General features: G+C 39.1%; 1 protein-coding gene across 6 annotated transcripts in view; it reads left to right on the top strand.

The window, feature by feature from the left end:
- Positions 1–14,010, top strand: part of LOC131592199 (SRSF protein kinase 2) — a 129,679-nt gene that overhangs the window by 126 nt on the left and 115,543 nt on the right. For all 6 annotated transcript variants that reach the window (XR_009280534.1, XM_058863547.1, XM_058863548.1 and 3 more), the window contains exon 2: positions 63–147. Coding sequence is in view for 5 of the 6 variants with exons in the window: in XM_058863547.1 (XP_058719530.1) it covers positions 63–147 (85 nt within the window). In the remaining variant the exon portion in view is untranslated. The remainder of the gene's footprint in view (positions 1–62; positions 148–14,010) is intronic.

Here is a 14,010-nt window from a genome sequence, read left to right as displayed (position 1 = left end):
GGGGGCTGCGCGGCCGCCGCCGCCGCTCACGCCGGCTCCCGGCTGTTCTCTTCTCCTGGCAGTGCTGGCCCTGCAGGCCCGCAGGCGGCGGCCCAAGCAGTCCGCGGCGGCCGGTAGGAGGGACAAGCACCCGGCGCCCCACAAAAAGTAAGTATGGGGACCCCCGACCCGCCGGGACGGAGCCTCTCCCCGCGACCCCTCCGTTGTCTGTGCGTCCCTTGCGCGTCGCTCCCGGCGCCCCGTAACCCAGCGGGCCGTCCCGGCTGCCCGGTCCCGCCGCCCGCGGGACGCTCGGCGGCTCCCCCGGCAGGGCACAACACCCGCCTGGACCGGGCCCTCCCACGGGGGATGTCGCCACGGCTGCTCGGGGACCGTCCCCAGCCCGGGCGTCGGGCTCAGCATCCTTCGGGCAGGGCCGCCCGGTGCCCCGTGGGAACCCGCGCTAGGCGCTCCGGTCGCCGGCCCTGAGAACCCCCGGCTTGTCGGGGATCTGCCCAGATAATGTTTTCCCCTTGATTCTCCCTCCAGTTCTCTCACCTTTGTGGTCTCCTTTCCCAGGGCTTTCTGTTCCGACGTTTCTTTCTGCATCACTGTCCCATCTATAGGCAGTCCTTTTCTCATCCTCCTCGGTACCATCAGACTATTTCCCCTTCCCAGATATGTCTGTCTCATCACCAATGATGCTGATACCAGTATCTCTGGTTAGTTTTAAGTTTCTGTTGGTCTTACAGATAAGAACAGAAGTTGTTCTCTGTTTTCCCCTTGTCTTCTGCTAGCCATTCGTGTTCTTCTCACTGTCCAGTTGATCTTTTCTCATGATACTTCACTTCACTGAACCACATAGGAACATTGTTCCATCTCTAAAGTGTTCACACTTTACTCTTTCCTAGGACGATGTGGCTTTGGACTATTTCATTTTTTGTCCTTGAAGAATTACATGCTTTTGTCACTAACTTTCACTGTGTTTTGTTCAGTGGGACTTTATTGGTAACTCATGAAGTTGCCAATAGGCTCTTGTCTTTGTTTTTGTTACTTAGGGATCCAGTCTACCTGCTTTGTTCTGACAGGGAACTAGGGCCTGATGTCACCCATTCCCCTCTCTTCCTAGCTGGCTAGTCTTAGAAGTGGGAAGCAGTGTATGATGGATGGATGGATATGTATGTGGTGGGGAGAGATGTTGCTATGTGCTATGGCAAATGATTCAAGGGCCAAGGTCTTTTTCTTTGTTACTTCCATTGGAAGAAATAATAATATCTCTCTGACCATAAAGTGTTCAGTTTGCTTTTTTTTTTTCCTAGTTATAATGAATGGGTGCTTTTTTCCCCTTTTGGATGGGTAAAGAGAATATAGATGAGGTGGTGGTGTAATGGTGATCAGACTTTAATGCTAACTTCTGTTCACATCCTGTTCCACTATTGCTGTTTCCTCTAGCATTGTGTAAAAGCTGTATTATGCTTTCAGTTGTTTGAATGTCGAGTTAGTGTAATGGAAACAAATGTTATGTTCAAGATATGCAGTGATTGATTCCCTTGTTTCCAAAAACCTTGTTTGTAGTGTTACATGGATTTATTTTTTGCCAGTTTGAAAATGGAAGTAGGTTAAATTTCCTTGTAGCTCTACGTTCAGAGCTATTTTTGAAGCTTTCACTTTAGTTTTAACCACAAGGTTGTCATTAAACTTCTGTTCTTAGGTGATAGAGTGTTTAATACACTTCTTAGTGGAGATATAGTGGGATGTTTTGCTGAATGAGTTTGTTAAAAGTTTGCTTTCACAGAGACTCAATAAGTACAGAACTGGTAGTCTTTGTGTTGGCTGAAGAAACTGGCTACTGTTAAGTCGGGGTGCGCAGTCAGGAGCTGGCCATTTGCCTGAGTCAGCATTTCCAGATGCAATGCTCATACCTCATGAATCGAGTGGTTTTGCTGTAGTTGACAAGAGCCATCTTTTCTGCTACGGATGTTTTCTTTTCAAGCCACTTTTATGCTCTGGAGGTGACCTACTCTGTTTCATGCTTCTATATGAAAGCAAAATACCGTTCAGTTTTTTAAGTCTCCTTGCAAATAGTCGAGGCCCCAAAGTAAAACCAGTTTTCAGTATCTTTTTTGTCCTGTTCCTAGCTTTACTTTAAATTCAACTACTACAGAATATCTAGTGTTTTAGAGGCATATGGTGTCTGTGATGCACAGTATTTGCAAATGAAAATGTTGATTTGAGGTGTGGAAATTCTATACCATAAGAAAATTGTGACTTAGTTTTGAATTCTAAGCAGGGTTTTTTTGGTGTGTTTTTTTTTTTTTTTATCTTTTTTTAATCTTTTTTTTTTTTTTTATCTTTTTTTTTTTTTTTCACCTTTTTTTTTTTTTTTCCTTAACTGTGGTTCTTAGGAGAACTTTTCTCTGCCAGGTCAAAGCTTTATGGAGTAACTTCCATTGTTGCTGTTAACAATGTGCTTCAAAGGGAACTGCAGGACTCCTCTTGTAAAATTGGCTAGGAGAGTTATATTGTATTGTGGCTTACTTGAAGGCTTTTGTTTGAAGAGTATTAAGGTGATGACACAAGAAGAAGAAATTGCAGTACCCTGAATAGCTTTTTGTCTGTTATGACCTTATTTACCAAAGAAGGCTGTAAGATTGGTCCTGTAGCTGCTCAGTGTTGACCCCCTAAGTCAATGAGGAGAACTGGTGGAGGTGAAGCTGTTTTATTGGTGTTTTGTTTGTTTGGGTTTTTTTTCCAGTAGTGTGGAAAAAAGGAAACTAGAGGTAAAGTGTCACATATTTTGACGAGGAAGCACATCTGGTGCTATAGACTATATGTATAGTTGCATGTAATGATAAAATATACTTGGTATGACTTTACTTTGAAATCAAACATCCAGGCTACTGAAACAGAGGATGCTCTGTGTTATTCACTGTATAGAACACTCACTGTATTTAGATAAGTTAGGACTTGGTTTTGCTTGTAATAGATGAATTTGCATGCAGTGTGTGCAAACTACTTAAGTACTTTTTCAGCTGGACAAAAGAGTAATGAAAATTGTGAATTTGGGTCCTCTGTGATTTATTTCTCCTTAAAGTGGAGGTCTGCATTGAGAGAGGTCTGTGAAATAGCGATTTTGACAGATGCCTGAGTCTGTCTGTTCAGATATAAACTTGCTTACAGGCAGACAAGCCTGTTTATTGTCCTTCACTTAGTGCTAACAGATGGCCTCAGGTACATCTACCTTTTGCATTCAGCGCAGTGGTAGGCTCTATGTTCAGGCTAGTACTGGCTTCAACTGGGGTAAACTACCTTTGATATATTTTTTTGCTTGACTTTATTTCTAAATGAGTATGACAAAGACCAAGTGAATACCCAGTTAGAATTGTCCTCTTTAGCACGTTAACTGTTCATCTTTATCCAAAGCTAAAAAAAGCATTTTGTAAGTAAAAAAAATCCAGATGATAGTCAGTGAACCTATGGAGAGAGGAGTGTCTGTGCTGCATATTTTGATACAAATGTATAAATCTAGATACCAAGATTGATTTTGGTTTTGTTTTTAAGCAGTACTTTAGAACAGGTAGTATAGACCATGTGATACTATTTTGCAGAGGTGCAGTAGCGTGTTGGCTAATGGAATGGCATTCCATTACCAATTAATTCCCTGGCAATGGGAAGTGCCAAGTTTCTGTACCATGCACATCCAGACGTCTAACTTCTTGAACCCACAAGTGTTGTACTGCTATCAAGGTTTAGGATATATTGCATTATTATGGAATTTTAAACGTGTAAAAGTCATGCACTACTTTTGCCTGTTAGGGTTTCTCTACTCCAGTGTTTTTCAGCCTCTTTCAGTAAGTTTTTTTTTCTTAGAAGCAGCATCTATTAGGTAGTTCCTGTTCCCGTGAGTATTGACTGCATGTATACTGGGTGCTGACCAAAGGCTATGGATGTAGCTCTTGGCCTTTCTATATGAAATTCACAGTCTGCAGTGGTCTTGTATTAGCCCCTCAAGTGTCATCTTTGTGAAGTTGTTGGCAGTTGGTTTTTTTTAATTCTTGGGATGATTTACTGAAGAATGTCAGAGAAGCTAAATTTTTAAAAGCTTTTAAAGAGGAGGATTAGGAAAGATTCAGAAGAATAGAACCCAAAGTTATGCCAATATCTAATGAAAGCAAGTAAGGTGACCTCAGTTCTCTACTGAACAAAGGGATAGGACTGATAAAAATGAAAATGTAACTATATAGCAGTTGTATTCATAATTGATCCCTTCCCTTTTAGTAGTAATTGCTTTTGTTGTGATTCTACCAGACTCTTATCTTTGCAATCTAGCCTATATTTTAATAATCAATAACTAATTCTGTTCTAATTGCCTATAGGGACTTCGGGAATGGGCACTGTTTTACTAGGTTGTTTAAAAAGAAAATTAAAAATATTAATATTTCAAGAAACAAATTGTCTCTACCTGTCATTACAGTTCCCAATATTTTTATCTTTAAAGTACTGTTTGTGTCATCCTTTATATATTTGAAGTGATAACCCTTGCTTCCTGGTTTTCTTAGCAGGACTTTTTTTTACCCCCTTCTCTACAGTCCATTTCCTTGTTTTCTCATTTTTTACTTTTTATCTGTTAACAGTTATAGCATATGGTAAGTGTGAGAAGGATGATCCTATTTGAAGTTGGCAGAGCTTTGATAGAAGTCTTCTTGTGTCCACTGTCTACCCCAGTAATACATCTTTTAAGATGAAATCTGTTTTTGGAAACTATTGTTTGGATGGATCTCTGAATGTGCAGAAGGAATGTGTAGAAGTGTCTGGAAAAATACGCCTAATATAATAAAGCACATGTTACAGAACAGAATTGCAGGAGTCTGAGAATAAGATAACCATAGAAGAACCTTTTGTATTTAAAAGAAGATATTCTGAACAAGCGTTTTGTCTGAAAAACAATGTCTAAATTTCCAAGTGAACTTCTATAAAGGTACTAACGAACCCTGGTGAAATAATGCTTCTTGACAGTACTGGTGCCTCACTGTTTTTCCTCAACAGAAGTTAGTCAATTAAAAGTCGATAATTTGAATGCAGAAGATTAAAATAATCAAGGGCTTCAGTTGCCTTGAGCTATTATCAATGCTTAGTTTGCAGTTTTCTAAAATGGGAGTATTCCATTGTTAGAGGTCAATTTTATTTTCCTATCCCCGAAGGAAAAAAAATTATATCTCTACCGTTCTTGTTGCAGTGATAAAGGTCAGGGCAGTCTAGCTACAGGATATGTACCTTAAATTCCTATGTTAAAATCACTTGTTTACTACTTTTCAAACTGTATTAAAGTTGTATTGGTTTAGTATTTGTGTTTCTAAAGAAAGCTCTCTTGGGACATATTTCTTCCCTTGCATTGCTCTGCTTTTTCTAGTCTCATGTTTCACCGCAGTAATTTCTCTGTGTAATAACTGTGTGTGTCTGCTGCTTGTTACGCTCCTGTTGTTGCTCACCTGTATGTGAGCACCTTTATCACAGACTGGGATGTATATGTTTTTAAAAAAACATTAAAATCATTAAAATCCAAGTAAAAATTAAAAGAATGCCAGTTAAGTGCAGCTGAGACTTTAGTTAAGTAAGGTATTTACTAAAAATGTAATAAATAAAGCTGACTTTTTTTAAGGCTATTTTAATGTTTGAAAGCTAATATTTTATAATAAATTGTTCTTTTCTGTAAATCGTGGTTTACATTTATGGTCATGACATAGTTCACGTCATACTGTTCCAAAAAAGATTATGTAGAACTAAAAACTGTTCAAAGAAAGAGGTAGTAAAGGTGATTGAGGATATTGGGCAGCTAATTTATGACTAGTACATTTTAGATATGTAAAGCTGATTAAGGAGCATTTTGATATGCCTAAAAATCATAACAGGCATAGAAAGGGAAGAAGAAATAACTTGCCTTTATTCCTTACAAAACAATGGTATTCAAAGAATGACTAAAGTGAAAACAACCCCAACCCAACTTCTTTTTGTATAGTACAAGAGACAAAATGTGGCTTTGCAATATGTTGTAGAGTCCAAGTTAAAGGTGGGTTTAAGAAGGATAAGACTGCTAACCAGAACCATCAGTAGTTTTTAAGAATGCTATTGTCAGTGCAGTGTGATTTTCCAAGCCTCTGTTTGCTTAAGACCTGTCAAGCAAATTTGTCGTAATACAGAGTGAGCATCCACTTGTATGCTCATCGCAAAGCATATGTTTCTGGCACCCAGTGGTATAATACTGGCCTAGGTATGTGTTTGACCTAAATTAGTGTGGCAGCCCTTAGATTTTCAAGGCCACCTCTGTGGATCACTTGCAGCATCTGACAGTATTCACAAGCCCGAGAGCATCTGTGAGCCTGGATCCAAACAGGGTGGTTCACTTGTGTACCTGGATCAGGAGGGAGCCGTGAAACTGGAGTTAGCTCCTAAATCTGAATGTACAGTGAATTAGTAAAGGTATATTAGAGCTTTCATGCCCCAGAACAGGAAGGTTATGATGATAGGATGAGGAGGCTTTCCAGGGAGTGAAAAATGCTGGAGGAATGGGCATGCTTGAAATGCTACTTTCCTGTAGGCTTTGATGCCATCTGCAGGTCTGAATTTGATGCCAAAATGAGCCTGGGATTGCTTTAAAGTTGTGAATCTAAGAATTCAGATTATTTCCTCAGTTGTAACTTTAAAATAAAGTTTAAGTTCTTATGTAACAGTTCAATAGTTAGCTCACCTGTGAAGTACGAGTTAAGACACCTGAGGAATTTCAAGTTTCTTATTTCAACCTGCCATGTGCAAGTGTCAATCATAAGATTATAGGCCATGTTAGGCTTTAGTGTGTAAGGGATGGCCAGTCACTTCTGCAGAATAATCAAGAGCAACAGACTGATGGAGTTGGAAGAGAATGATTAAAAGGGAAGCGTTGCTATCAAGTTTCATTAATACACAGGTATCAGCATGCTGCTTGACTGCTGCCAGGTAACTGAGTTACAAAACAAACACATGGTGGTTTGGTTAGAATGAGGCTGTATGGGTCATTAAATTATTTTTCTTTTTAGTGCAGTGATCACAATTTAGCATTTTTATGAAAGAGTGAGCCCTGAGAAGATCAGAGGCTTAAGCTTTCTTTCGGATTCCCTTCCTTGGTGTCAGGAGGCACAGTATGACAGATCCCTTTTGCCAGGACCTATTCCTAGGTGAATGTTGTAAAGTGTCAGGGAAACATACAACCAGGAGCTTCATAATACTATTATGAGTTCTGTCTCTAAAGAATAAAATTAATCTTCATGGATAATAGTATCTGAAAAAGTATTCTTTTTTTTTTAAGGTAGCCTATTGCTTGAGGTGACCTGTTTTGTGTATTAGTAACACGGTGTCTCAGCACATGTTGGTGTCTGAGTCCATGATGCTGGTCCCCAGACATCTAATCAAATTCCACTCAAGTACTCTTAGAGCATTGCCTCTCTTTTTCAAGTCAGAGATTTTAATATTTATTTGTTTGTTTCCCAGAAATCTTTTCTGTGTAGTAACTTGTAAGTTGGATTGTGTCAACAGCGTTGAGAAGATGACACGCAGATTTTGGTAGTTGCTTCCATGCTCTGTGTTTCAGAGACACTCTTTAATCAGGAATGAGAAGTGCTGGGAATTGGGAGCTCTGTGATGAGCTCAGCAATGTTGTTGTGGGCTGACATAATTTGGACACACCAGCCAGTCAAGGTTCTTGGAGAAGCTGGATATGAAAGCACAATTTGTGAATCTCAGGTGGACTTAAAATGTGAGATAAAGCTACGCTGTATTTTAGATGACAAGATACCTGTTACATAACTGCTTTGGTGTTTAGTATGGATCAGTTATTTTTAAGTGCTGCATTCTCGCTGCTAATCCAAGTTGTTTAGTAAATCCAGCATTTAAAAACAAGGTTGAAACTATTTATTCCAATAGACAATACCTTCATTTGTGTAAAGCAAGTGTTACTGAGAATTGGTCAGTTTATCTAAAAATGTTGCAACAAAGTTTGACAAATTTTTTACATACTGTATAAGAAACATGGTGCAGGAAATAAACTTATTTATCCTGTTCTTCTAATTGAAAAGTAGTATACTTGTGTTTTCTAATGTTTATTTCTGAAGTCAGAAAATCAGTTTTGTGTAATGAGAATATTTGTCTTGGGAATAAAGATGTTCCTCTTTTAAAATTATCATTTTGATCTAATTTTGTGTTTCCAGAGTGACTCTCAGTAGCTTGTGTCTCACAGGGTGCCATATCTTGTCCTAATTGTAGCATTATGAAAACTTGAGATAAAGTAGATCAGACTCCCTTCTTTTCTAGTTGTACTTTCTCTGCAGGAGCTGCTTGTCTTAATCCTTTACTTGTGCTTTGCCATGCCAGTGAAAACAGAGAATTGGTAATAGCTGCAACTAAAAGTAACATTAAAATAAACTACAGCTGATACCTATATTGAAGCAAAACCACAGGTTTATTTTGAAAGTTTTGCTGTTTTCATTATATTTTTTTCTATACCTCAGAGTGTGGGATCACTGTATCTATCAGTGTCTGGTGAGCGGAATTATTTTCATAGTTTAAATTCTAGGCCTTCCTTAATGGATTTGTCTGACATTCTGCCTTTGCAAATGATGAAAAAGGAACATGATAACTTGGGGGCTATACAGGTAAACAGGAATAATTCACTCTTCTAAGCGTGCTGCAATCTGAACCAAACAATTTGACATATTTGCATTGTTATGCTCCTTTCCCACTTTAAAACAATTAACATTTTAGATAAGTATGTAAAGTAGTAAAGCCACTTTAAAAATAAAACTATGAAAATGTAAAAGAAGGTCCTTTTATGATGGTTTTAACACCAGAAAGTTAAGTATCAGCAAATAATTATCTTTTCAGTTTATTTGTGAGATGCATAGATTGCTAAAAATCACTTTATCTGATTTCTTCAAGTGGGAATTTTTATGGAGGACATGCATTTAAGTAGAAGAATTTGACTGAAATTTTAAATCAGAAAGTGGCATTATATACATGGTGACAGTGTCCCTCTTAAATCTATACACTGTGTTTAATTATGGCAAAAATAATAAAAACAATGCAAGAGTTAGCTAAAACTTAAAAGAGCAAACCAGACCTCATGGGACCTCTGTGAGTTGTTTCTTAACATCAGGACCTGATGGGCAAAGTGCAGAGAACATGCTTGTCCTGTTGGTTTGTTCAGAATGTTTTTAAGACCTAGTGATGTTAATATGCAAGGGCAATGGAACTGAATATATGCCAGCTTCTTCCTAATTACAGTTCACAGCTCAACATATTAAGTTGAATTGAAACTGTGAATAGTTTAAATTACTGTGTTAAACTCTGAACTGTGGTGTACCAGATGCTGGCATGTTTGACTTAGCAATGATTGCTGCAAAGCAGCAATATCCAGCAAGAAGAATCTTCATTCTCAGAGTCTGCTTTTCAAACTGTTTCTCAGATTTTGTTCGGAGTAGTATTTCAATGTTGATGCCATGAAATTTACATTGATAATAAAGGAGCTCCTTCAAAATAATACTACAGAGCTAAGCAAAAGATTTTATTGCTTTTTGGTGCTTGTATCCTTAATTGATTTTTTCTCCACAGTTTGTGTCAATTCTGACAATTATTTTTGAAAAAATGTTTTACTTCCTACTTCATGGTTGATTTGCATTGGTATAGGTAATAAGTAATAGTTATATATGTGCATGTACATAAAGTACTGCCTTTACATAAGAAACTTAATTTGGGAGTCTTTAAATATAATTTAAACTCAGTAGATAAAGTCCCTTTAGTCTCATAGCAGGGATGAAGTGTGTGATTTCTTAGTGTTCCAGGAGAGGCTGAAAATCACAAAGTAGAAAAATTGGTCCCCTCTCACTTCTTTGCCTAGTATTATCACCTTTCTTCTTGGGTTTGCTTCTTGTGGTGTTCTCATCAATGTATGACAATTACAAACAAGTGAAATAAAAAGGAGCAAGCTGCCTTGCTTTTAAGATGATTTATGGTTTCCCTCAAACTGAATTATTATAGATCACATGGAAATAAAACCTAATCAAGAACTAAATACATATTCACCCCATTTCACAGGATAAAGTACAATTTTGGCTTATCAGCAGCAATGGAAAGCACTAAAGGCCATATATGCTGCCAGTAAATAGAATATACCTAGAATATCAGAATGAAGAGTCAGTGAGCATATAGTGACAAATATCTTAGCAAATATACATGAATATAAAGGGGGAGGGGGTGTTTGGAGAAAGGAAATAGAAGACAGGGCAGAGCCAGAGTAAGGGGACTGTTACTTCAGCAGAAGATGGAAAGATTCATGTACAATGTAGGGTTTCACTGATGGGGAAAAAAATGTGCATGCGCTCCAGTTAATGTGAGCAGGCACCCAAAGTGCTCTAATAAGTCTGTGAAATTTGGAAATGGAGACCTGGTGAGGTGAAGAGAACATGTCTCTGTGTTTGTATGTGTGAATAAAATGGCTTGCTATTTCCCCTCTGAGTAACACATTCTCTTATTTACAGGCTGATAAATTAATTCTGAACTCATTCTTTTCTTTATGGAGGCTGGGGAGGAGTGAATCTTTCCCAGCTGTGTGCTTTCGCAGCCTGAAGTTCTTCACTGCTTTTCTCCCATGTTTGCAGCATGAACTGCACCCACCAGCTGCTGAGGTATTCTATTAATGCAGTTCGGACATGTATTCCTCTGCAGGTTAAATAGCTGCTAATGCATCCATCTGTACCTGCCCTTCCAAATCTTGGAGTACCTCCTCACTGCTTTTTTGCACCCAGGTTTTAGAGAGGTTGCTAGGAAGTCTTAAAGGTCCAACCAAATAATTATTGACAGCTGAGTTACAGTGATACCAGTATTTGTTTCCTCTTGCTTACAGAGTAAACGATACATGCCCAAACTGTGTAGTACCTGTTCTTTCTCCCATGCTATGCCTGCCCTTCTGGGATGGATGCTTTCTTTTGGGAGAAGGGAGGGATATTGCCAGTCATCAGCCTCCTGGCCCTGCTGAGCAGTCTATGAACTTGATGTTTGTAGCTTTTTACTCCTTATTCTGGAATCTGTTGGAATATGTTTTATGTGATTCTGCGGGTTGTGTCCATGCTGCCTTGTAAATCCATGTTGCAATCTATGTCAGGCCATCCAGATTTACTATATAATGGTATATTTTACATCAGTTTGATGCTTGTTCTTTGTTACTTCTGTGAGTGGTTTTGCCCAGCTCCTAGGCTGCAGTTCTGCAGCCAGCAGCTGACCACTGATGAGGTGTTTTTAGCCCCAAGTGTCTGTATCATCCTGTCACATTCTAGTCCCCTGCAGTGGTTCCATATCTTGAACCCTCTATACTGCATTTTATTCCAGCATCTTAAATGGTTATTTATGCAGAATAATTATTATTTCCATATTAGATCCAGATATATGTGTAGCAATGGGTGCTACAGTGCACAACTGTGCCAGGTGAAGCAACAGCTGAAACAAAGTAGGTAATAGTCATTTGATCAGTGGGCTGTTGCTGTTCAATGCTAAAACAAAACTCCAGGCATGCCAAATCTTCAGACAGAGCATAGAAAGTCCCAAGGCTCACCTGAACAAAGGCTGTCGCCCACTACAGGCAATGGCAGCAGCACTTTTATTGGCTCCGTGGTCTTGCTTAGTGTGATCCATGGTGAGCAGCGATCATTGTTAGCCTGGATGCTAGTTCTTATTAATTCAATAAGAATGAATTAGAATGAAAAGTTAGATGAACTTGCTGCTGCTTGGGTGATTTCAAAGCTGGCAAGAGGTAGTTAGGAAGTCATGAGGCATAAATTTAGTGTTGGTCTGGTGATGGCCGAGTGAAGTGGCATTCTGGGCCTTTTTCCAGGAAGATGGAGGATGTAGGAATTCATAAGATGGTACTTAAATCAGCACATTTGAGAACATATTTGCAGAAAATACAAGCAGAAATTTTGTCAGAGGAAGGGTTCCTGTGCATTTGAAAAATTGTAAGAGGATTAGCTTTAAGATTCCAATACAAGCTGTTTTGTTTTTACTGGAAGGCTATATAATCTTAAACTATTTTATTATCTTAAATTATTTCCTTGCTGGGAACTGCAATAGTAGCTAGTGGGGAAATTTGGATAGTGGCAAAGTTCTCGTTTGCAAATCAGCTTGAAAAGACCTGTGAAGGCTGGATCTTGTTGAAGTACTGTCTTTAAATATTGGTGGTTTGCAGAGTAGCTTTTGGTTTTATTTACATTTAACATATAGTTATTCAGCACTTCATTAGAAAGCTGTTATTCTTGCAATAGAACTTTTGGACCTGCAATCATGAGAGAAACTCTAAGGGCTTCAAGATATGAGGACAAAGCTATGTAGCATTGAATTGACTAAACATTGAATAAACACTTTAGCTAAATAGAATTGAAAGGGCTTGGATGCATTTTCAAGGTGTTATCTTCATCATAGACATACTTAGTGTTCTAAAGTAGATCAGAAACATGGTAGCAAATAATGGGGAGATCTTTCGGGTATTTTAGAGGATGATATTATAAGCAAAAGACCTGGTCTGTGTATCTCCTCAAGGTTAAGGAAAATAATCTTTCTTTTTTTTTTTTCTTTCCTGATTATGACATCAGTATAATTTTGATATAATATGTATAAAAAAATGTGGAGTAATAACCAGTCTCATGGAGTAATAACCAGTCTCTTTTTCTTTGTGTATGTAAATATATATTTGTGGGCTGTGCTATAATAATACCCTTGGCCTTCTTGGCCACCTGAGTATGCACAGGCTCATATTCAGCCACTGTCCACCAGCACACCCAGGTCCTTTTCCACTGGGCTGCTTTCCAGCCACTCAGCCCCAAGCCTATAGTGCTGCCTGAGGTTGTTGTGTAGGACTGTAGGACCTGGCATTGGTCTTATTGGATCTCATGCTGCAAAAAAATGCTTGAATAGGTAGACATATGAAAATTATGTAGGTTTTTGAAGCAGCAATTTAAAAAGAAAGTATTTTTGTCCATTAGAAGTAGGGATATAGAAGCAGAAGGTATGGGAACTGTTTTGTCCATCAGTTTTTACTTATGCTGTGTAATAAATACCAATGCTTCCACAAGAAACTGAAGATGGCTGTAGCCTGAACAAAGAGCAGGCTTATCTGTAGCTATAGGACTCTGTGTTGGTTTGGATCACAATGAGCCAGGTGTGCCCAGGTGGCCAAAAAGGTTGATGGCACCTGGCCTGTATAAACAGCAGTGTGGCAGCAGGACCAGGGCAGGGATTGTCCCCCTGCACTCAGCACTGGTGAGGCCACAGCTCAAATCCTGTGTTTGCTTTTGGGCCCTCACTACATGAAGGACTTTGAGGGGCTGGAGCGAGTCCAGAGAAGGGCAGTGGAGCTGGGGAAGGGTCTGGAGCACCAGTCTGATGAGGAGAGACTGAGGGAGCTGGGGGTGTTCAGCCTGGAGAAAAGGAGGCTCAGGGTGTGCCCTTATCACACTCTGCAGCTGCCTGGCAGGAGGGTGTGGAGGGGTGGGGGTTGGCCTCAAGTTGCACCAGGGGAGGCTTAGATTGGGTATCAGGTGAAGTTTCTTCACTGAAGGGATGGTCAGATTGCCAAAGGAAAGGAATGCCCACTGAAGTGATGGAATCACTGCCTCTGGAAGCATTCAAAAGGCATGTGGATGTGGCACTTAGTGACATGGTTTAGTGGTGGCCATGGTGATGCTAACTTAATGGTTCCAGTTGATGATCTTAAAGGTCTTTTCCAAACAAAACCATTTTATTATTATATGAATTAACAATGGAAAAGCTGCATAAATACTCAACTCTTGTTTAGTTTTTCTTTCCTCTTATAAATGAGATGCACTTGCCAGCATAATTGTTTTGAAAGTTGTTTTCCCTTATATTAGGACTTGGTCTGCATTTTATTTTCTGTATTTAGGGTATTCAGATCATCTTGACATAAAACATACAACCGCAGACCTACATTAAACTGAAAAC

This window comes from Poecile atricapillus, chromosome W (genome assembly GCF_030490865.1).
Source record: "Poecile atricapillus isolate bPoeAtr1 chromosome W, bPoeAtr1.hap1, whole genome shotgun sequence".
Taxonomy (NCBI): domain Eukaryota; kingdom Metazoa; phylum Chordata; class Aves; order Passeriformes; family Paridae; genus Poecile; species Poecile atricapillus.
Note: the sequence above shows the minus strand (reverse complement) of the source record. Positions and strands in the feature narration are given on the sequence as shown.